Source organism: Eptatretus burgeri, chromosome 10 (genome assembly GCF_056783735.1).
Source record: "Eptatretus burgeri isolate ZD-2024b chromosome 10, Ebu_testis_v1, whole genome shotgun sequence".
NCBI classification, from domain to species: domain Eukaryota; kingdom Metazoa; phylum Chordata; class Myxini; order Myxiniformes; family Myxinidae; genus Eptatretus; species Eptatretus burgeri.
Window position 1 is genome coordinate 48,036,819 of NC_140970.1, and position 25,410 is coordinate 48,062,228.

At 47.8% G+C, this 25,410-nt stretch overlaps 1 protein-coding gene across 11 annotated transcripts in view; it reads left to right on the plus strand.

The window, feature by feature from the left end:
- The first annotated feature begins 377 nt into the window (after nucleotides 1-377).
- Nucleotides 378-25,410, plus strand: part of LOC147018501 (zinc finger protein 800-like) — a 71,549-nt gene continuing 46,516 nt past the window's right edge. The window contains exons 1-4 of one of the 11 annotated variants that reach the window (XM_085898193.1): nucleotides 414-521; nucleotides 15,874-15,965; nucleotides 18,838-18,911; nucleotides 20,746-20,929. In XM_085898193.1, coding sequence (XP_085754319.1) covers nucleotides 18,906-18,911; nucleotides 20,746-20,929 — 190 coding nt within the window. In that variant the 5' untranslated portion in view covers nucleotides 414-521; nucleotides 15,874-15,965; nucleotides 18,838-18,905. The other 10 variants (XM_085898191.1, XM_085898200.1, XM_085898192.1 and 7 more) reach the window with 10 other exon arrangements.

Here is a 25,410-nt window from a genome sequence, read left to right on the forward strand (position 1 = left end):
CGCACTCGGAACACGTGGTGCACGAGCACGAGCACGTGGCGTTTGGCGCGCGCGCGCGTGGCGGCGGGGCCTGATGTGAGTCGCCACAGGAAAGTGGGATTTTAAACGGTCGTGCGTACGACTGGCCACTTATAATATACTGGTAACCATGGCGTCGGGCGTTGATTGATTGGTCGATTAATAAATAAATAAAGAATACCGAATAAGTTAATCACGATAACCGAGAACGTGTACCATGTGTTTAGTGCCCGAGTGCGTTCGGATGGTCGCGGTGCTGCGCGTCTCTAATGATCGTGAAAGGCTGTGAAGACCCCTCGTTTCGAGCCTCTTCCCTCCCGTCCCGGAGACTCCGTCGTCGGGCCACCGACCGCCTGGTTCCTCCGACCCTCGGCCTGGCCCCCGGCGGGCACGCCGAGCGCTCCCCGCCTCCCGCCGCCCGCGTGGCCTCCGAGCGTACAGAGGCGGCGCCTCCGCTCCGGGTTCGCCCTTTCTCGCCATCGGGACGCACCGCGGGGCCCCTGGTAGGTGCGGGGGCCTTCTATCTGGGGCATGAGAGGCCTAGTGCGCGACGTGCATCTGGATACGGGTTATGGATTGGAAGAGGGCGCGGGCGCGAACTCCCTTGAACCCGAACTGCTCATTTGTGGCCATGGCTGCCTGTCCGAGTGGCGCAAACGTTGTGTGCGCCTCGGGCCGCGTCCCCACCCTTCCCCTTGATCCTTCACTACCTCCTCTCGTTGCTCTTTCCCACCGTTTGTCACCTCGTTTTCTCGCTCCTTTTTAACCCGAAGGGCCAATAAGTACTGCGCCGTTTGAGCGTGCCGATGCGCGGGAGGCGCCGACCGTGGCGCACAGCCCGCTGGCCCAAGAGCGCAGGTGGACGTGGGGCCGAGACGGGAGGGAAAGGGAGGGATGGTGCGGGACTTGGAGTCGGAGTCGGAGTCCGATCTGAAGCCCCAAAATGGTGCGCTCGACCCTGTGTGTGCGCGCAGCCTGCGCGGTCCCGTGTTGGTGTCCCTTACCCTGCGGGGTCCCTTACCCCCTCACCCCCTCCATTTCCTTCTTCCCCGCAGCTTTGCGAAAATGGCGACGATTTTTTTTTCTTCTTTCTAGGGTGTCCACTGCGTGAGGCCGCATAAGAAGAACCAGGGCCGAAGGCGGAGGGGTGGGAGGGAGTTCTGTGAGCAATGGGCTCGGAGCGCGATGTACTGAGACTTGGCGACGAGGGCGCAGAGGAAATGGGGCCGAAAGGAGGGTTCGTACACTTGGAGGACAGCCGGCTCCGGGCGCACAGCACACGTGATGCTTTGGGGGCACGGCCGAGGAAAAGGCGGGCGTGGAGGGCACGGGTAGCCCCGAGGGCTCCTTTGCGCATCGCCGCGCTGTGGTTAAAGGGACGGGGTGAAGAAGGTGGAACCCATGAGAGAGAGAGAGAGAGAGAGAGAGAGAGAGAGAGAGAGAGAGTGAGAGTGAGAGAGAGAGTGAGAGTGAGAGTGAGACAGAGACAGAGACAGAGAGAGAGAGAGAGAGAGAGAGAGAGAGAGAGAGAGAGAGAGAGAGAGAGAGAGAGAGAGTGAGAGTGAGAGTGAGAGTGAGAGTGAGAGTGAGAGTGAGAGTGAGAGTGAGAGTGAGAGTGAGAGTGAGAGTGAGACTGAGACTGTGAAGACTGAGACTGTGAGAGTGAGACTGAGACTGTGAGAGTGAGACTGAGACTGAGACTGTGAGAGTGAGACTGAGACTGAGACTGAGACTGAGACTGAGACTGAGACTGAGACTGAGACTGAGACTGAGACTGAGACTGAGACTGAGACTGAGACTGAGACTGACACTGACACTGACACTGACACTGACACTGACACTGACACTGACACTGACACTGACACTGACACTGACACTGACACTGACACTGACACTGACACTGACACTGACACTGACACTGACACTGACAGAGAGAGGTACAGAGAGAGGCAGAGAGACAGAGACAGAGACAGAGGGAGGACGTGCACTTCCTCTATAAAGTAAAGGGAACGGCCCCGCCAGTCCACTGAGTCGCATCTTGTTTTTCCGAGCCGGGGTTGGGTTGGGTTGGGTTGGGGGAGCGCGTGTCGATAGGGGGCTTGGCCACGCGCTTTACCCGTCCCATGGTAACGCCCTGTGGAGATCAGGGGTCGCACGCCACGCGAGCTTGCCCGAGCTCGGTAATCTCATCTGGGAGGGGGTCCGGTGCAGTCCAGGGAGGCCGTTGGGGTGCAAAACAGCGAGTCACGTTCTCAGTTCGAGAATACGGAAGTGTCCAATGAGACGAAGGGAGTTTGTAAGGAGACATGGACGGACGGACGGACAGACATAGACTGACCGGCCGAAGCCTTGCCCAGCACGCACAGCCCACGCTTCCGACACATCCCGACCAACAGCACAACAAAATGATTTCCATCCATCGTGTCCTGGCACGGCTTGTAGCGAAAAGCATCATGACACGTTGTTTTTTTTTATAACAATAACAATAATTAATAATAATAATAATAATAATACTTGGTAATGGTTAAAGTAGAATAATTATTCTGACAAAAGAAAACTATTGTTTTCACCAAATGTTTAAAAGCCTGTCATGAATTGTTCGTACAAAAGGCGGTGATTTTAAAAAAAATTGTCTCAATATTACGAATAGTATTGTTACTGCAAAATAAACATTCCACCACGAGGTCGATCCTGCGCTCTTACCCACAGCTGCCTCGAGTGATCACCATTTGATGGCAGGAAAGCAACCACGTGCACACTCTCCCTCGTGCACGCTCTCCCTCGTGCACACTCTCCCACGTGCACACTCTCCCTCGTGCACGCTCTCCCTCGTGCACACTCTCCCACTTGCACGCTCTCCCTCGTGCACGCTCTCCCTCGTGCATGCTCTCCCTCGTGCACGCTGTCCCACGTGCACGCTGTCCCACGTGCACGCTGTCCCACGTGCACGCTGTCCCACGTACACGCTGTCCCACATGCACGCTCTCCCTCGTGCACGCTCTCCCTCGTGCACGCTCTCCCTCGTGCATGCTCTCCCTCGTGCACGCTGTCCCACGTACATGATCTCCCACGTGCACGCTCTCCCACGTGCACGCTCTCCCACGTGCATGCTCTCCCTCATGCACGCTCTCTCTCGTGTATGCTGTCCCACGTGCACGCTGTTCCTCATGCACACTCTCCCTCATGTACACACGACTCTCCCTCATGTACACACTCCCTCATGCACACACTCCCTCATGTGCACTCTCCTTCATGCACATGACTGTCCCTCATGCACGCTCTCCCACGTGCACGCTCTCCCACGTGCACGCTCTCCCTCGTGCACGCTCTCCCACGTGCACGCTCTCCCACGTGCACGCTCTCCCACGTGCACGCTCTCCCACGTGCACGCTCTCCCACGTGCACGCTCTCCCACGTGCACGCTCTCCCACGTGCACGCTCTCCCACGTGCACGCTCTCCCACGTGCACGCTCTCCCACGTGCACGCTCTCCCACGTGCACGCTCTCCCACGTGCACGCTCTCCCACGTGCACGCTCTCCCACGTGCATGCTCTCCCTCATGCACGCTCTCCCTCGTGTATGCACGACTCTCCCTCATGTACACACTCCCTCATGTACACACTCCCTCATGCATACACTCTCCCTCATGCATACACTCTCCCTCATGCATACACACTCCCTCATGCACACACTCCCTCATGCACACACTCCCTCATGCACACACTCCCTCATGCGCACTCTCCTTCATGCACATGACTGTCCCTCATGCACACTCTCCCATGTGCACATGATTCTCCCTCATGCACACTCTTCTATATGCACATGACACTCCCTCATGCACATTCTTCTATATGCACATGATTCTCCCTCATGCACACTCTCCCATGTACACATGATTCTCCCTCATGCACACTCTCCTTCGTGCACACTCTCCCATGTACACATGATTCCCCCTCATGCACACTCTCCCATGTACACATGATTCCCCCTCATGCACACTCTCCCATGTGCACATGATTCTCCCTCATGCACACTCTTCTATATGCACATGACACTCCCTCATGCACATTCTTCTATATGCACATGATTCTCCCTCATGCACACTCTCCCATGTACACATGATTCTCCCTCATGCACACTCTCCCATGTACACATGATTCTCCCTCATGCACACTCTCCTTCGTGCACACTCTCCCATGTACACATGATTCCCCCTCATGCACACTCTCCCATGTACACATGACTCTCCCTCATGCACATGACACTCCCTCATTCACATTCTCCCTCATGCACACTCTCCCTCATGCACATGACACTCCCTCATGCACATTCTCCCTTATGCACACACTCCCTCATGCACACACTCCCTCATGTGCACTCTCCTTCATGCACATGACTGTCCCTCATGCACGCTCTCCCACGTGCACGCTCTCCCACGTGCACGCTCTCCCTCGTGCACGCTCTCCCACGTGCACGCTCTCCCACGTGCACGCTCTCCCACGTGCACGCTCTCCCACGTGCACGCTCTCCCACGTGCACGCTCTCCCACGTGCACGCTCTCCCACGTGCACGCTCTCCCACGTGCACGCTCTCCCACGTGCATGCTCTCCCTCATGCACGCTCTCCCTCGTGTATGCACGACTCTCCCTCATGTACACACTCCCTCATGTACACACTCCCTCATGCATACACTCTCCCTCATGCATACACTCTCCCTCATGCATACACACTCCCTCATGCACACACTCCCTCATGCACACACTCCCTCATGCACACACTCCCTCATGCGCACTCTCCTTCATGCACATGACTGTCCCTCATGCACACTCTCCCATGTGCACATGATTCTCCCTCATGCACACTCTTCTATATGCACATGACACTCCCTCATGCACATTCTTCTATATGCACATGATTCTCCCTCATGCACACTCTCCCATGTACACATGATTCTCCCTCATGCACACTCTCCTTCGTGCACACTCTCCCATGTACACATGATTCCCCCTCATGCACACTCTCCCATGTACACATGATTCCCCCTCATGCACACTCTCCCATGTGCACATGATTCTCCCTCATGCACACTCTTCTATATGCACATGACACTCCCTCATGCACATTCTTCTATATGCACATGATTCTCCCTCATGCACACTCTCCCATGTACACATGATTCTCCCTCATGCACACTCTCCCATGTACACATGATTCTCCCTCATGCACACTCTCCTTCGTGCACACTCTCCCATGTACACATGATTCCCCCTCATGCACACTCTCCCATGTACACATGACTCTCCCTCATGCACATGACACTCCCTCATTCACATTCTCCCTCATGCACATTCTCCCTCATGCACATGACACTCCCTCATTCACATTCTCCCTCATGCACATGACACTCCCTCATGCACATTCTCCCTTATGCACATCCTCCCTCATGCACATTCTCCCTCATGCACATGACATTCCCTCATTCACATTCTCCCTCATGCACATGACACTCCCTCATGCACATGACTCTCCCTCATGCACATTCTCCCTCATGCACATGACACTCCCTCATTCACATTCTCCCTCATGCACATTCTCCCTCATGCACATGACACTCCCTCATGCACATTCTCCCTCATGCACATGACACTCCCTCATGCACATTCTCCCTTATGCACATGACACTCCCTCATTCACATTCTCCCTTATGCACATTCTTCCTCATGCACATGACACTCCCTCGTTCACATTCTCCCTTATGCACATTCTCCCTCATGCACATGACTCTCCCTCATGCACATGACACTCCCTCATTCACATTCTCCCTCATGCACATTCTCCCTCATGCACATGACTCTCCCTCATGCACATTCTCCCTCATGCACATGACTCTCCCTCATGCACATTCTCCCTCATGCACATGACACTCCCTCATTCACATTCTCCCTCATGCACATTCTCCCTCATGCACATGACACTCCCTCATGCACATTCTCCCTCATGCACATGACACTCCCTCATGCACATTCTCCCTCATGCACATGACTCTCCCTCATTCACATTCTCCCTCATGCACATGACACTCCCTCATTCACATTCTCCCTCATGCACATGACTCTCCCTCATTCACATTCTCCCTCATGCACATGACACTCCCTCATGCACATTCTCCCTCATGCACATGACTCTCCCTCATGCACATTCTCCCTCATGCACATGACACTCCCTCATTCACATTCTCCCTCATGCACATTCTCCCTCATGCACATTCTCCCTCATGCACATGACACTCCCTCATGCACATTCTCCCTCATGCACATGACTCTCCCTCATGCACATTCTCCCTCATGCACATGACACTCCCTCATTCACATTCTCCCTCATGCACATGACTCTCCCTCATGCACATTCTCCCTCATTCACATTCTCCCTCATGCACATGACACTCCCTCATGCACATTCTCCCTCATGCACATGACTCTCCCTCATGCACATGACACTCCCTCATGCACATTCTCCCTCATGCATATGACATTCCCTCGTTCACATTCTCCCTTATGTCCATTCTCCCTCATACACATGACTCTCCCTCATGCACACTCTCCTTCGTGCACACTCTCCCATGTACACACGACTCTCCCTCATGCACACTCTCCCATATACACATGACTCTCCCTCATGCACACTCTCCCATGTACACACGACTCTCCCTCATGCACACTCTCCCATATACACACGACTCTCCCTCATGCACACTCTCCTTCGTGCACACTCTCCCATGTACACACGACTCTCCCTCATGCACACTCTCCCATGTACACATGACTCTCCCTCATGCACACTCTCCCATGTACACACGACTCTCCCTCATGCACACTCTCCCATATACACACGACTCTCCCTCATGCACACTCTCCTTCGTGCACACTCTCCCATGTACACACGACTCTCCCTCATGCACACTCTCCCATGTACACATGACTCTCCCTCATGCACACTCTCCCATGTACACACGACTCTCCCTCATGCACACTCTCCCATGTACACATGACTCTCCCTCATGCACACTCTCCCATGTACACACGACTCTCCCTCATGCACACTCTCCCATGTACACACGACTCTCCCTCATGCACACTCTCCCATGTACACACGACTCTCCCTCATGCACACTCTCCCATGTACACATGACTCTCCCTCATGCACACTCTCCCATGTACACATGACTCTCCCTCATGCACACTCTCCCATGTACACACGACTCTCCCTCATGCACACTCTCCCATATACACATGACTCTCCCTCATGCACACTCTCCTTCGTGCACACTCTCCCATGTACACACGACTCTCCCTCATGCACACTCTCCTTCGTGCACACTCTCCCATGTACACACGACTCTCCCTCATGTACACTCTCCCATGTACACACGACTCTCCCTCATGCACACTCTCCCATGTACACATGACTCTCCCTCATGCACACTCTCCCATGTACACACGACTCTCCCTCATGCACACTCTCCCATATACACATGACTCTCCCTCATGCACACTCTCCTTCGTGCACACTCTCCCATGTACACACGACTCTCCCTCATGCACACTCTCCTTCGTGCACACTCTCCCATGTACACACGACTCTCCCTCATGTACACTCTCCCATGTACACACGACTCTCCCTCATGTACACTCTCCCAGGTGCACACTCTCCCTCAGCCCAAGTCTATTTTCCTCATGGGAATAAGCAAGTGCATGAAGGAACACCAAGCGTACAGAGTGTAACGCTCCGTTCGAGTGAACTGTTGCCGTGATCCTGAACATCCAAGATGAACGATTTTAAACCCACGGTTGGGTCATCGTAAACACTCGTACAATCGGGGTTTCATCACCAACAGGCCCAATCCCTCAGTGGAGGAATCATTAAACCGTGAACTCTTTCTTTCCTTTTCCTCTGTTTTAAGTTTACATTCTCATTTATTATCTCGCATTCCTTTTAGGTCTCTCTCGTGTTTGTTTCTCCTTCCCTCTCTATATTCGTGTGGAACAGAATTTCTAGGTGACCGATCTCAGGTCATAGCGGTGTACTTTACTGATGGAAGGCTTGGTTGTCGGCCTGCTCTACGTTCGACTAGTTTCAGTTGTTTGTTTATTTTGTAATGATGAACTGGTTTGTGTAACCCTGTACGTGTGTTAACGTTCATCGTGTGTGAGATTGACTTGTTATGTAAAGCCCTTTGCTTCAGTGGTTACAAGATGGAGATGCGGTGTTTTATGTAGTATGTTGGAGTGGAAGGACTGGCCTCGACAAGGGAGCCGAGAGGCCTTTGAGCTGTGTCGCCCTGGTTTGAATCCCGACCCGGCTATAAACTGTCATCTTTGTGTTCCGCACGTAGGGGAGGCATCGGTGTGTGCGCCGTCCATCGGGAGGACGTTGAGCCGGAGGACCCGTCTGCCGGCACTGGTGGTTAGTGGACGTTAAAGACGACGTGGTGGCATCTTTCGTGAAAAGTTGGCGAGTTATTGCCAGCACCCTCAACTCGAGATAAATTCCTGCACCTCAAGTCGAACGTCAGGCCTGGTCGGCCGGTTTGGGAAAGACTTGTGCTACAAACGTTCCTCGACCGACCCCGCAAGAAGTTGGGAATAATTGGGCCTTTAAAAGTAGTAGTAGTAGTAGTAGTAGTAGTAGCAGTAGTGATGTTTCGAAAGACTGAGAAGTGACAAAATATCTTCCAAGAAAGCAAGGACCATCATTTTATCAGGTTCACAATCATCGTGTTCGTCTTGCAAGGCAAGATCGGGTGTAGTCAAATTTTGGAAGTGGCCGAGCTAAGCTAGGCCTTATGGTTGTTGTAAATTCAGATTTGTCAGATTTGTCAGATTTTGCCAATGAGTTTATTCTTGCTCTTTGTATTGACAATTGTTTGTGTTGAGGGGAATGGTCTTTGAATACACCACCGATGGATGGCATGTCCGAAGCAGCTGGTTGCATCGGCTCGCACTTCCCTGCAGTCTTTGTGCCCATCACTGACACACAGGCAGGCACTCCGCCCTCACATTTCTAACCGGTGTGTGTGTGCGTGTGAGTGTGTGTGTGTGTGTGTGTGTGTGTGTGTGTGTGTGTGTGTGTGTGTGTGTGTGTGTGCGTGCATGCGCGCACTTGCAAAATTATTTACGTAATTAAGTTCTTTGGTTTCTTCATTCTCACTGCCACGGCTGGGACTTTCGGTTACTTTATATATTTTATGTTTCTCTTTTTTTGTTTGTTTCGAAAAAGGTTAACAAGACGCACATCCTGATGAATTATCACAAACATATTTGCAGGCGTCATGTTGTAAGACCACATATCACAGCTTCTTGTTATATTGCACACCTGTTCCTTTTCAGTGGGCTCACAGGATAGCCTAAAGGTACGCGCACTCACCTCTGTCGGTCCTGGGTTCGAATCACAGCCGGGCTATAAACCGATCGCCCCGGTGTTTCGCACGCAGGGCGATGCCTCGACATGAGCACCGTCCGTTGGATGTGCATTCAGCCGGAGCATCCGACTGCCAGTCCCGGTCGTTCGTCGACGTTAAGGATCCCACGGTGTCTTTCGTGAAGGGTAGGCGAGTTATCGCCGGCATCCTGAGCGACTTCCAAATTCCTGCCCAAACTCTGTCGCCAACCTGCACTCGACAAGTGTGGCGAGCGTTCCAATGCTGGTGACCCGAGTTGACGGAGGACTTCGTCCCGTGGATGATCGTTCCTTTTGAGTGGTGGTCTTCGGTACTTGCCTGTGTATGCCTGTTGCACAATTAATCTGCAAAATAATTGTGGGATAGATAACTTGTGCATGTACAGTGTATTGCTGGGTTATTGTAACAGCAGGCCTTCTGGCTCGTTTCCAAGCTGTAGATCATGTTGGGGATGCTGCATTAAGGAAGATATTACGACCTCTCTGTTGGTAAAGCCAGTGCACCGGTGAAACATTATCATCCGGAAACGAATTGCGTTAATATCGCTCCGATGTGACTTTTTAAAGTCTTTAAAAAGGGATTGTGCTAATGAAATGGACAGATTTTACATTACACATTAATTGTCAAGAGTGGAGTTTGCCGATAAAAGTACAGAAGTACATTGCGTAGACGGTGTTCGGTCCATCGGTGCGCCGTTTTGGCCATCGGCCTCGCATCAAAGAGTTCTTGGGTCTGAATTCAGAAAGGTTTGTTGATGTACATTCGAGCATCATGGGTAATAGTGAGGACGCAAGCAGATGAACAAAACTTGGCACGTCCTGCGTTTTGAGTTTGTTTGTGGTTTTTTTTTTTCTTTCTTTCTAATCATCCGACTTTTGTCACCCACTGACCTCATGAGAAATTGTCAAAAACATTCACTTTGATTTTATCCACCAGCTCAGGCCAATATGCCAGGCATTTGCAATTAATGGCACTTATTTTATTTTATGAATGGGGAAAAAGTTGATCGTTAGGACTGGCAGGATAGCTTGGAGGTATGTGCACTCACCCATCCATTCCATCCATCAGGACCATACTCTGTGCAGAGCGTTGGTGCTGCCAAAGTAGTCTCCTTGGCTATTGGACACAATCCTGGTCGGGGGGCCACTCGGACACAGAATAGCAGCAAGTTGGCAATCATTTTGCCGACGTCGGAAGGATGACAGGCAGAGTCAACCCCACCTGGTATTAATTCAAGAGCCGAGTGGGATTTGAACTCGGGATCCTAGGATCCCAAGCCCGCCACGCTAACCATGAAGCCAACACCAGGTTTACTCACCTATGAGCTGTGTGTAAGTTGGGTTGGAATCTTTACCCAGCAATAAACTGTCACCCAGGTGTTGCGCATGCAGGACGAGGCATCGACCGGAGAGTCCAAGCCGGAGAGCCCGTTTGCCAGCACTGGTTATTGGTGGACATTAAAGATCGCACAGTATCTTTCTCGAAAGGGTTTCTTGCAGAGAGTTAAACGTGGCACCCTGAACAAATTACAACTTCCAGCCACCTTCGGTCAAACGTCAAATCCTCCAATGTACAAACTTTCTCCGTGGATGCATAGACCGATGCGAACACGGTTTGTAGCGCTAAAGATTACATTGGGATTGAAGCTCGTTCTGATGCAGTGCCATGAGGAGGGGGCCATTGCATTGCGTCCTTTGAATGATGACTTATTTAAGGATGGCTGTCCCTTTCTGCATGCAGGTGGTGGACCACTCAGGGTGTCCTTTGAAAAGAGTAGGCTATTGCATGATAGTGCCCTTGCCAATATTGCCTACTGCCTTATTTTTTGAGGACCACTGATTCACCCGCATAACCGCTATAAAATAAATAATGTAACCATAATAGGAAAGGGATCTATTTCGATTCACAACGAGGAAATTGTGGTTGCAATAATTTGTTACACGAGCCGTTCAAAATGTTCGAGGACCAAGATACTCAGGATAATCCACGAAATGTCGGCATTAAAAAATAATTATATAAGTACAGTAAGTAATTACTACAACAGTACTCGGTAGAGTGCTTACGTCCGGCAGGCTGAACAGTTTACATTTTGTATCCCACTGATCGAGTCTGGTGTTGGCTTAACGGCAAAGGTTCTTGAGTTCGAGCCCCTGTCGTGCCACTGAAATAACACCAGGTGGGTTCACTCAGCCTGTCATTCTTCCGACATCGGCAAAATGAGTATCAGCTAACTTGGGTAATAAGCCATTCGAGTATCCTGCATCGGTCATAACTCGTCCACAACTTTTAGAAGTATCATGCGATATATCGTTTGTGGCCCCCATCTGTCAATGGTGAAGAATCACTTCAAAAAATATTTTAAAATTCTCGTATCCGGATCCAGATGTGGATGTTCACCAAGATCGAATCAATTCGTCCTTGTCACACACCCAACCTCCCCGTTAAATTTCGTCCGAATCCGTCGACAACTTTTTGAGATATCCTGTTTGCAGACAAACAGACAGACAGGGAGTGAAAACACAACCTCCGTCCACGTTCCGTAGCGGAGGCAACAAGTATGAAAAATATTTCCATCCTAATCACATATGAGGCTGGCAGGACAACCTAAACCCAGAGGTGTGCATACTCACCTTTAAGTTGTCTATCCTGGGTTTGAATCCCAACCCAGCTATAAACTGTCATCCCTGTGTTTTACAGGTGCGGTGATTCATCGTTTGTGCGTCCCTCGGATGGATGTTAAACCGGGCATCCCTTCTGCCTGCATTAGTTGGTGGATCCCACGGTGTCCTTCCTGAAGAGTAGGTGAGCTGTTGCTGGCACCGTGGACAAATTCCAAATTCCTGCACACTCGGTCAGGCGACCTGCCCAGGATTGTAACGCCCAATCAATTAAAATGCCTCGACATTCTTATGCACCCAACGACACGCAAAAGGAACAAAACATATGTTGAGAAAGAAAGAAAAAACATGTCGGTGTTTCTTGAACCATTTATGAGTATCTGGTTCCTCGTCCTCTCGACCTCCTCTCTTAGGGTGCACACAGTACTGTCGGTCAATTTCAAACTGTCTCACCAGGTTCTGCCATCTCAGTTTTTGGTTTGTGTCATGAATTTAGCACATCGGCCTTTCTGGTTCTGAAAAATCTATTTCCTCATGATTCTCTTTTTTTTCCCTCCATTAATTCTTGTTTCATGACCGAGGTCCTGAGTTCCCAAAAGATCTCGCGTCAGGTTTTTGTACGTTAATTATAAATGAATATATTATTGCTGTACATGTAAAATGTCACCCGATGCGATCCAAGGAGAGCCACCAAGAGCTTCCACTTCCTCGCAGCTGAAGTATAACTTATTCAGTGAACATTAGAACGATCATCGAATCAAAACATTAGCTCAGGTATAATGCATCGAATAATTGTTTTTACCTCCGCCACCGAAGGTGGACGGAGGTTATGTTTTCACTCCCTGTCTATCTGTTGTTTGTCTATGAGAAGGACATCTTAAAAAAAGTCATTGATGGATTCGGATGAAACCGGGTGGACAGGTTGGGCGTGTCGCAAGGAGGAAATGGTTCGATTTTGTTGAAGATCCGGATCTGGATCATTCAATTTAAAAAAAAGAAGAAGTGATTCTTCACCATTGAGAGATGTGGCCAAAAATGATATATAGTGTAGTATGATATCTCAATAAGTTGTGGACGACTTGTGACAAAACTGGGTGGATGAGTTGGTTTAGGTGACAAGAACAAGCCGATTCGATTTTGGGTCATGTCCGGATCCAGATCCATCTGGCTAAAACTGTTCAGCTTGGCGGAGGTATGGGCGTGCTCCAACGAGTGAGTGCCCGTTGTAGTGTTTTTGCTGTTATCAATGGAGGTGTTGTTTTAGCACTCGGATAATGTGATGTTTTTGAATCTCTAACCGGTGGTGTGTGTGTGTTTGGCTTGTGGAGACTTTTGTTACCTCTGCCACTGAAGGGGGATGGAGGTGATGTTCTCACCCCTGTTATGTCTGTCTGTCTCTGTCTGTTTGTTACTTGGCAATGATTTTTTTTGACAAGTACGTTGATCGCTTCCGTTTGTTTGTCTGTCTGCTCACCTTTAATTGCCTGCAGGTTCACAATTTTAAACCGATCTTCACGAAACTTCACCAAATGATGCAGTTAATTAATTTTTCAGGTTAAAAGGTGAAAAGGTCATCAGAGGCCAAAGATCAACGAATTTTCAAATTTCGACAATCCTTAGTTTTAATCCAATTGACTTAAAATTTGAAGAGCATTTGCACATCAGGTCACTGAATTCAACCAACTATTATTTTTGAGGTCAACAGAGGCCAAAAGGTCAACATAGGCCACATTTCTAAAATTGTTCAATTTTCATCCGATTGACTTGAAATTTGAGCAGGATTTGCATATCAGGTCAATTAATTCGATCACACATTATTTTTTAAGGTCAAAAGGTCAACATGGGCCTGATTTCTAAAATTGAGAGATGGGGCCAAAAACTATATCCATCATGATATCTCAAAAAGTTGTGGATGATTTTTGACAAAACTTGGTGTACAAGTTGGTTAGGTGAGAAGAACAAGCAGATTAAATTTTGGTTTAGAGCCAGCCCACCAGTGGCATACAAAATGTATATTGTTCAGCCTAGCTAAGGTATGGACTCTACCAAGTGCCGTTCTACTTTGTTCTGTTTTGCCAAGTGTCGCTCGACGAGTAATTTTTCATGTCTTTATCTGTCTGTGAGTAGGATGTTTAAAAAAGTTATGTACGCCTTCCAACAAAGTTTGGTGGACAGATTTGGTGTGCGCCAAAGACGAATTGATTCAATTTTGGTGAAGATCTGCATCTGGATACGAGAATTTAAGTGATTCTTCACCATTGAGTGAGTGATGGGGTCAAAAAAAACAATATACGGCACGATATCTCAAAAAGTTTTTCGACGGATTCGGACGAAACTTGGCGCACAGTTTGGGTGTGTGGCAACGATGAATTGATTCGATTTTGGTGAAGATCCAGATCCGCATACGAGAATTTTTTAATTTCCTCCATCACCAAAGTTGGACGGAGCTGATGTTTTCACCCTTGTCTGTCTGTCTTTGAGCAGGATATCTCAAAGGATTACAGACGGATCCGGATAAACTTGGTGTACGGTTTGGATGTGTGACAAGGACGAACTGATGAGATTTTGGTGAAGATCTGGATCCTGAGATGAAAATTTTAATTTTTTTAAAGTTATTCTTCACCATTGAGAGATGGGGCCAAAACGACGTATAGCACGATATCTCAAACAGTTATTGACGGATTCAGATGAAACTTGGTCGATGAGTTTGGAAGGTGACAAGAACAAGCCAATCAGATTTTGGTTAAGGTCCAGATGCAGATCCAGCCTATCAGTTGGATGCAATAGGTGGTGTTCAGCCTTGGTGGTGGTATGTGCTCCACTAAGTGCTGTTCTCGTTCACTCATACATTCATTCCGTACGCAGCCTGTGGCCGCTGGTTGCATCATTGCTCGGGAGCAGGGCTGTGCCGCTGATGCAGTGCCCCTTGTAGATTAGAGCAGATATTTGGAATGTGGTAATGGTGCCGGTGATAGCTCGCCTCCTCTTCGTGAAGGACATCGTGGGATTTTTAACGTCCATCCGAAGGGACTTACACACACATTGATGCCTCGACCTGCCTTCGAGTCACCAGAATGACAGTTTGTAGCCGGGTCGAGCTTTGAACACAGGATTGATGGCTCAGAGACAAGTTTGTGGAAATATTACCAAAAGCAGACTGAATTCTGAACATGGTTGCAGCAAAGAAGGCTTTTCAATTTTCCAAATTGCATTGTTTTTATTCAACGCAATGTGCTTCTGTTGTGAACTTGCCATTCCGAAGGCGGCTGAGTGTTGTGATAGAAAATATATGAAATATTGTGAGTATCTGGTTGCAATAGCTTTGCATGCTTCGTGTACAAGTTTCCATTTTGAAGCCTTAAAAATGCTGAATGAAATGCAATTAATGTGCAGCACAACATCCGGATATCTGATTTAACTTTAGGTTTGGATATCTTTGTGAAGGTTGTGTGTGGCTCGTCGAGATTGACGTGTGCAATGTTTAAATGTCGAACTCCACCCCCTCGACTCGAGTGCATCGTTAAGTCATCACAGAGCCTGTGGGTTCTCATAAACGGGTCCTGTAGATACAACTAGTCCCTTAGAACTCCATTCACTACCTCGGTAACGAGACTCTAAATTGCGAGTAAAATGATATTGCAAATGAGAGATCCTGCTTCACTTTGATTTGTGGTGCACGACATGGAATGTGGTATAAAATCATCATATTGTTTTTTTTTTTTTTCACCCATCGAGGCGATGATGAAAATGCAAATAAGTCTCTCCATCTGCTTACTGCAGTCTTGTGAACCCTTGTGGAGGATCCTGAGCACCTGGCACGTGATGCCCACACAATCCCGGAGGAAGACCACTCAGTGATAGAAATGTCGGATGTGAGCCTTGCCTGCTGGGCAACTTAACTACTTGGCGGTGCCTTAACTCTTGAATATTTTATCTGGCATAAACATCTGTCCCCTTATTTTATTTTACACTTCGAACACCACTCCGAGACATTGACTTGTTGCTTCAAGCCTACAGATGACCGTTGTTGTGCCTTTGTACACATTATACTCTAGCTCTGGGCTGACAGGATGGGCTAGAGGGACGCACACTCGCCTCTAAGCCATCTGGCCTGGGTTCGAATCCCAACCCAGCTATGAACTGCCGTCCCGGTGTTTCACAGGCATATGTGTGCCGACCCTCAGATGGACGTTAAACTGGGTGTCCTGTCTGCCGGCATTAGTTGATGGATGTTAAAGATCTCACGGTGTCTTTTGCGAAGAGTAGGCGAGCTATCGCCGGCACCATGAACAAATTCTAAATTTCTGGCCTGACCTCTTGTGAGCAGGATTGTAGCCGAGCAACTGCTTCGGCAGCATCAATGTTCTGCATTGAGGGCATGGTACATGAAGATCATGAACCTGGTTATACTGTTTGAAAGTGTGTAGGGGGCTGGGGGGGGGAGGTGGGAGAGGGCAGGTGATGGAGTGAGGGAAGCATATTATACCTCCTTTCTGTCAGTGGAATTGTGCCACACATTACTATTACTATAATTATTATCGTTGCTATCATCAATATTGTAAATGGTTCAATTGTGATGAAGGACATGATATAATTTGTTGATGTCGTTGATATATATGCAGCATATGGCTGAGGGTGATCAGTAGTTCTCGTTCGGGGTGTGACAGCGTCACTGATGGTAATGGGTGGGAAATAGGTTTGGTTATCCTCCAATAGGTTATCCCTGGAATTTGGCCAGGCTGCCAGCATTAACTCACCTACACTTGGTGAATGATACTGTGAGATTTTTAACGTCCACCAATTAATGCTGGAAGACGGAATGCCCACTTAGATGTTTACCCGAGGGACAGCGCACACATTGATGATTCACCATGCCTGCGAAACATCAGGATGGCAGTTTATATATTGGTTGGGATTTAAACCCAGGCTGGACAATGTAGAGGTGCGGAAGTGTGCTTACCTCCTTGGGCTATTCTGCCAGCCCTATCCATCCAACCATCAATCGGGACCATACTCTGTACAGAGCGTTGGTGCTGCCGAAGCAGTCTCCTGGACTATTGGGTACAATCCTGGACGGGTCGCCACTCCGACACAGCACACCAGCAAACTGGCACTCATTTTGCCGACCTTGGAAGGATGACAGGCAGAGTCAACCCCACCTGGTATTAATTCAACAGAAAATTGGGATTTGAACTCAGGAACTGAGGATCCCAAGCCCACCACCCTAACCATTAAGCCAACACCAGGCGTGCCGACTTATGATATGACTTAATGAATGCAAATGCTTGACTTAAATAATAATAAATAAAAAAAACTTTCATTAATTAAACACAAGGTCTTTAAGTTGCATGGAGTTTTACATAATCCGAATAAATTATTATTATTATTATTATTATTATTATTATTATTATTATTATTATAGCACACACTAGTAACATATTTAGATATTCATACCTTTAGACTTGAAAAGTGGTTTCACATAATGTTTCAGCAGACTTGATTCGGTTCTCTCAGTTTCACAAGCAATAATGAATATTGAGCTTTTTTTCCTTGTTTTTGTTTTTGTCTGAACAAGTGGAAGAGCAATGTGAGGGTGGGTACATGAACTGACAGTTGGACACAACAACCAAGGGAATGAAGTAACAGGAAAATTGGATAGAGAGAGAGGTGGGGGGAGGGGATAAAACACAACAAGCTGCAACTATGAGGGTTGAGTTGGGTAAAGTTGATGGGGGATGACGTGAGATTGTGGTGCCCCCCCCTCCCACTCAAGGCTCGTAGGGAGGAGTGGGATATAGAAAGAATGTGGTTCCACAGATGGGAGAAGCAAGGACCAAAAGGGTGAAGGTGTACAGTAAAACTGATCTTTGGGAGTTTATTCAGGTGTTGGTTATTGGAACAACGGGTGCATCCTTGAAGAGCTAGTTGGGGCTGGAAGGCTGATAATAGCAGAGGGAGTGAGATTGGTGGGAAGGCTACGTATGATAAAAACAAGCCATGATCTGCGTGCGATGTGAGAGCAACAGACCTCGTGCATGGGAGATGCCAATCATGTTGAGAGCCATTTTGACGGATGTGATGCTGGAGTGCTGGCCCATAGGGGAGAGCAGTACCCCATTGAGCTTTCACAAGTAGTCGCTGAAAAGTTCTCTGTTTGTTAAAATATGAGTGGAGGAAAATGTAGCTTTACAGAAAAATGTTTTGCATGTTAAAGTATAAATCTGAAATGAATTATTTATTTGGTTTGGGTAAGGGTTCATCTACACTGATTGTATTTTGATTGATTCGACATTAAATGGATGAGTGGAGCCAAAGAAGGGAAGTCTTTCTTGCAAGAGAAGTGCTTCATTGGCTGATAGAGTAACACCTGGAGTTCCATACTTATTGGATGGTATTATACACTCTATGCCTGGTGTTGGCTTAATGGTTAGGGTGGTGGGCTTGGGATCCGAGGATCCTGAGTTCAAATCCCACTTGGCTGTTGAATTAATACCAGGTGGGGTCGACTCTCCCTGTCATCCTTCCGAGCTCGGCAAAATGAGTGCCAGCTTGTTGGTATCCTGTGTCGGAGTGGCGACCCATCCAGGAAATGTGCCCAATAGTCCAGGAGACTGCTGAGGCAGCACCAACGCTCTGCACAGAGTGTGCTCCTGATGTATGGATGGATTTTCACGCTTTGCTTGTTGCACCGTGTTGACTTCACGTGTACACATTGCAGTCTTGTTTGTTTGTTTTTTTTTGCAGTTATCGGCATTTTGATTTGAAGACTGGGTCCACCCTGTTATCGTTCTCATCTCAACCTCTCGCTCACGATGCAGGTGAACCCAGGTTACATACTCTACCATGTCTTTATCCATCATCTACTCATGTCCTTGTAATTCTTGCGAAGGTACTGATGTCTCTGTACTGCACGTGATTCATGTACAAGCTCCTTCATGAGCCTTGGATCACGATGAGATAAATAAATAAATAAATAAATAAATAAACAAATAAAGAGACTGCCAACAGAAGTTCCCTTTACTTTTCCCACCCAGTACCCTTTGCACCAGTGAATATGAGCCTAGCCTTTCGCACCAAGGCCACTCGTAGCTAAACAAGACAGACTTTTTGATCAGTTAGCCTTGATTGTTATTGCATGTGGAATGAGTCTTTCTGCCGTTGTGTGTTGTCATTGCGGTGAAAGGTATTCGACGCTTCAGTATTTTGTTAAGAGTAAATATTACTCTTGGCACAAGGAGGGCGTTGAAATAGCACACGCAATTTAAAATTTGTTCTTGAATTGTGGTTGGGGTCTTGCACTTAACGTCACTTTCCCCTTTACATCACAGACCCTTTGTTCCCACCATCCCACATGCTCCCCCACGCCCTGAAATGAACAGATGCACACCCAATATCAAAGATTATTATCATCACCTTTTCAATGAAGTTTATAAACCCAGGAAAGGGATTTTTGTGTGAGTATGGTATAAGCTCAACGAAAAGCGCCACAATAATTTGTTCTTTCCTTCTTACCGGAGTTTGCACGGAGTACAAAGAATGGAGGAAAGTTCAGGAGAAAAGGGAGAGGTTTGCGCTGTGAGATAAAGAGCTTGCGATTGACTGCTGGAGGGACACTAAGACAGGTAGAGAAAGTTGGGGGCAAAATAGCTCTTCCGTATAACCTTCTCAGTCCTGAGTGTATGTTGGGCATCCTACATGTCTGTACTCCCTGGCTGATTGTACAGCGAGAAATGTTAAATTTGGCTCAAATTTAGACGAGCCACTAAGGCGTGCCTCATGCAAACCGTGCAAAGCTTTCATGTTCACAACCCTTCCACCAACTACTTCGACGAGTCGCCACACTCCGGCTCCAATCCTAAAGATGAAAACCAAAAACATTCTTACAAATTGCCCAAAGCTGTCATCGGGATGTAGTGCGAGCATAGTACGTCGTCCCTCGGTGGGGGAAGTCAAGCCAGCTGTCCAGTCTCCATCCACAAGGATGGAAGAAGGATACATCGCACAGTATATTTCACAGAAGTATGCCTCGAAGCTCATGTCATTGCCATGTGGATCCTGCAGGTAGCTTGAGATGGGACGTGCATGTTAAATGTCATCCAAGGAAATAAGATTTCGATGCTACACCGGATGCTGGAGCAAATGAAAGGATTACGTTGAAAGACAGATAAGAGGTATAAAGTCGGGGATACGCCACAGGCATTATGAGCCAAATGGCCTCTGATTTGTATTTTCTTCCATCGCTTAGGAAATGCAAAGTTGCTTTGCTATTATTTATTTTAAAGTTTAAAAACTTGTTCCTTTGACTTGCACTTCATTCGCAGATACAAGGCCAACTGATAAATCAGCCCAGTTGTTCATGTTTTTAAAAAAAACAAAACAACAAAAGAACGTCGTCGTGCCACATTTACACACAACGTTTTATTTTCATTGCTGTGGCCCAGAAATGCAAAATGGGTTCATTGTTTCTGCGATCGTATTGTCAATCCCATCTGTGTTGTTCTCCGACGTCGAAACGTGCTGCTCAATGATGTTTTGCGCGGTGAAGATTTGACAAAAGGTGCCCGAGTGGAAGTAAATGACGATGTGACTTTACATGTGCATATGGTGGCGCTCGCTGAAAAAAAATGTTGTAAATGCAGATTTCTCTGGCAGACAGAGCTCGAGAAACAAGTGATGCCAAGTGTGGAAGGGCGGCAAGAAAGCGATCCAAGAGTCGATTCAACCGTGGAAGCGGCAGAAGCTGGGAGAAAGTGGAAGACGGGACATGAACCCTCGAGGTGTTTGCTTGACAAGGAGAGTCAGACTGAGAGCAGGTTTTACCATTGTTGTGCATCTGGTGAGATTCTCTCGATTTCAGTGTAACTGTTTGAGTGTGCCTTCGTTTTGTCCGCCTGACTGTTGTGAAGGATTAACGGAGATTGACTGAACCGTTACCAGCCTATTGATTTATCATTTTTTGCCTTTCAGTGGTTTAACCAACCAAGTCCATTGTGCTCGGATCATTGTTGTTTCTCCAGATCATTACTTGCTCTGGAGAAGGAACTTGACCGATTAAACCGTCACTTCAGTGCTGGTGAAAAGACGAATGCCTGGCTCACCCGTAAAATTATTTCACTTCATCCTTTTCTCTTTTATCATAGTTCAGCTCTCTGAATGAAACATTGTTCCTGTAATCTGATCATGTTTAGAATGCTTATACGACTGTATAGCGACTCACTAAATCTACATCCGGTTTCCTTTGACTGCGCATTCACTAAATTTTCGTTGTATTTTTTTATTTTATTTGATGTAGTCATTCCAAGGAAAGTACACAAAAGTGTCACAGATACACAAGGAATTTGGATGCTGGAGGAGGTCATTCGGCCCATCGACTCTGCACCACATCTCCATCATATCGATTCAATCTAAGTTTATCAACTTAAATTCACTGAGTGTGGGTGTGTGGGCGATGGATCCACACCAAAGCTACCTATCATCCCGACCATTATTATGACCCCATTTATGTCCGATGGTTCTAGGTATCTATCCAACTCGAATCTAAACCTATCTAACTGCTTCCGCTGCAACTACAGTTACAGTACCATACCTTTTCCAACTACGGTACCTTTCCAGTGCTGAAACTACAGGACCATAACACTTCCTTTGGAGAGGTTCTGGGCTGAAAGGATCAAAACCTTGATGAAAATGGTGTGCAGCTGATGATCCGGGCAGTTGGAAATCAGTCGGTCTAATTACTCTAATATATAAAGCTGAGTTTGTGTCCGTGGGTAGTTGGATGGATGTGTGGCTTTGTGTGTGGGTGGGTCACAAGTGCCGACCATTCTACGGGCCACACCTTCCCCCTCTCTCCCCAGCATCACAAGCACCGGCCATTAGCCAGGCCACTCCTTTCCCTCCTGCTGTCCAGAAATCCCTGCCATCTTTTTCGCTCCGCATTGCTCTGATTGTTTACCGGCCTCTGATGTAAATGTGAAGACTGATTTGCGTGTCTTCTATTATTAAGTGAAGATGTCGTTTTGAGGAAACAAAGGTACATTTTTATTACAACTCAAATGAGGTAATGCATGTTTTGTCCACAACGATCATGGCAGCGATCTAATTTGTTCTCATGATGTTGAGGAAAGACATTGGCGATATTTTATTTAAAAAATACTTTTGGTTTTCGCCCAACTTTTCAAGGCTGATAAACAAACTGATGGACATGTAATTCACATGCTGTATTATGTTAAGTAAACGAACATTTAAATTGGCGAGGTCGTGAAGTACCTTCGTACGTAATTAATTATTTGGCGGTAGGCCGCCGGGGAAATTCCCAGATATTTATCATGAACATGTACGCTTTAAAGTTATATGAAATGTACATGTACACTTTCGTACACTCAACATCACCTCTGAGCTTATGCACATTTTAAAGCTGAACAAGGAACGTTTTCATCACAATGAAAATAGTCAGGTCAGGCCAGATTAGATCTCTGACTTGCTACAGGTACCATGTAAACCTGGACCAGCCTGTTCCATGGTCGGGTTGGCGGCGACGAAAAAGTCTCCCCCCACCAGGTTTTCTGGTGAGGAGGGTGTATGGATATGGACACCCAGCAGGATTAAAAACGAAACCTGTCAATGGGCGGAGAAGCTCCTTGTGAGCTAACGGCCATCCATATCTCGTGCCCAACTGTGTCTGCGGACGTCCTCCTGCAGTTGGGTTACTTCTTATGAGGAGGTTGGTGGCAGGATTCGCACTCCGGCCACCGTAAAACCCGTCACTCCACAAAACACAAGAAAAACGCAAAGAAAATTGAAAACCCACTCCGTGGGAGTACCTCCTGTGCAACTGCCCTTTGCAGGGCAGCTCGCAGGACGGATGGTGGGATTGGGGCAAAGCCTTCGGGACCTTCAGTCTGATGATGGGACGAAAACCACAGGGTAACCTTCCCGGGTCAGATTGCAGTCATGTGTGTCGGAGTGGTGCTGAGGTGTCGTCCACCAGACGGCGTCTCTTTTTGGGTTAACCTGAGGCGGTCCCTTCTGGTGGGTGCCTGGAATGTCCTATCCCTAAGAGAGGATGATCACATGTCTCTGTTATCATCTGAGCTTAAGCGTTTGGACATCGGTATTGCAGCCCTCTCTCAGGTTTGGTGACCGGATTACGGCGAGATCATGGCGGGTGGTTACACCTACTATTGGTCTGGTTACTATCATGGTCACCATGCCCAAGGACTTGCTGTAGCTGTATCCAATAAGCTGACTCCAATGGTAATTGAGGTAACCCCGGTCAACAAGCGCATTATGAGAATAAGGATTCGTCACTCCTTGGGTGTCGCGTCCCTGGTCTTTATATATGCTCCGACTGAGGCGAGTGATCACAACGTGAAGGACGCATTCTATGCCACGTGTGGTGAGGATGTTGAAGTCACGGAGAGATTCATTTACCTTGGCACTGAAATTCATGTCTCTGCTGGCTGTGAGCCAGAGGTCGGGCCTGGGGAGTCATGGATTCACTGGATCATGGGGTGTGGCGCAGTCGATACCTGTGCAGGAAGATGAAAGTCCAAGTCTTCAGGTCCTTGGTGCTTACAGTCTTGCTCTACGGATGTGAGACAAGGACTCTAATCAGGGATCTGAGACTGAGACTTCATTTCTTTGGTACCAGCTCTCTTTGGTACCAGCACCTGGTACCAGGTCTCTTTGGAGAATCCTTGGCTATCGCTGGTCGGACTTTGTGTGCAACAAGTGGTTGCTGAGAGAGACTCAAATGAGATTTGTTACCTGCATAGTCCGTGAGTGTCAGCTGCGGCTGTATGGACATATGGCTCATTTTCCTGATGCTGATTCTGCTCACCAGATTCTCTTAGCGAGGGAGCCTCATAAGTGGAGGAGGCCAACGGGCCGACCACGTGCCTCGTGGTTTCAGCAGGATTATCACCATCTCAAGGAGATGGTGATGGGCCAGGTGTCTGCCTGGGGAATGGCCAGACGGTGGCCCCTGGAGTACTGGTGGAAAGTGGACGCAGCGACACGCTGCTCTGGTGCATGCTCCCATACCTGATCTGACCTGACCTGAAAATAGTCATGATTAATATTTGACATCTTTAATTTAAATACTGTCCTTTTGTCAGCATTTTGAATGTCATCTGTGCTCTCGAGATTTCCAGTAGTGTTTAGTTACCAAGCAGCTAGCTAGTGCTTGCCAACACAGCCATTCCTTATCTATGGTTTTGAATGGAGTGCTTGCTTGAGTGCTTAAGCCACTTGGCGAGTGCTCGACAAGAAAGTTGAATCTGAACACTAGCAACTGCACTTGGTAACTAACGGAGGGAGAGAAGGGGTCGGGTGGCATTCCAAAGCGACTGTAGTAGGAGGAGGAATGGGTTGGGTAGGAGGAGGCAGGGGAAGGATTAGGGTGGGAGTCCATCGGGACTGTGGTAGGAGAAGGAATGAGTTGGGTGAGAGGAGGCAGGGAAGCGGTGTGGTTGGGAGTCCGCAAGGACTGGGGTGGGAGGAGGAATGGGTGAGGTGGGAGGAGGCAGGGGAAGGGGTGTGGTGGGAGTCCGCAGGGACTGGGGTGGGAGGAGGAATGGGTGAGGTGGGAGGAGGCAGGAGAAGGAGTGTGGTAGGAGTCTGCAGGGATGGAGGTGGGAGGGGAAAGGGTGGGATGGGACTGGGAGGAGGTGTACCCCGTGTTGCCCGGCAACGCCGGGTACCTTTACCAGTTGGTTATAAATGAAGGTTATAACTTCAAATAAAATAGCTTTTGTAAGTACTTATCAGTACATAATATATCTGTGTTTGTGTGTTTGTGTGTTCATATGTGCATGTGTATGTCTTTGTATATGTTTATATATATATATATATATATATATATATATATATATATATATATATATATATATATATATATATATATACAGGGTGTCCCAAAAAATTGTACTCGCTCTTTAAAGGCGCTGTCACACATTGACGTTTTAGCCAGCAAAGGCAACGTATAAAAATGTATGTAAAACGTTGGCGTACGCTGAAGTTTTGAGTTTTTTTAAAGATTTGGTTGTATTCATAACGTGTTGGTCGTATGCATAACATATTAGTAACGGGCACAGAACGTTTCGTTGTCTTATAGATAACTTATACCAATGAATGCTAAGCCTGTTGTCGGCATTCACAACCTATGCCCAACGATAGTTTAACTTAGTCATAGCGCGCTGCACGTATCGCCGACGAACTCGTGGCGTTCTCTGTTAAAAAGCTGCCGCACGCCGATTTAAATCGTAACCGCCTGAAAATTGGAAGTGTCAACATCGCAGTCACAGCTTGACGATTTCG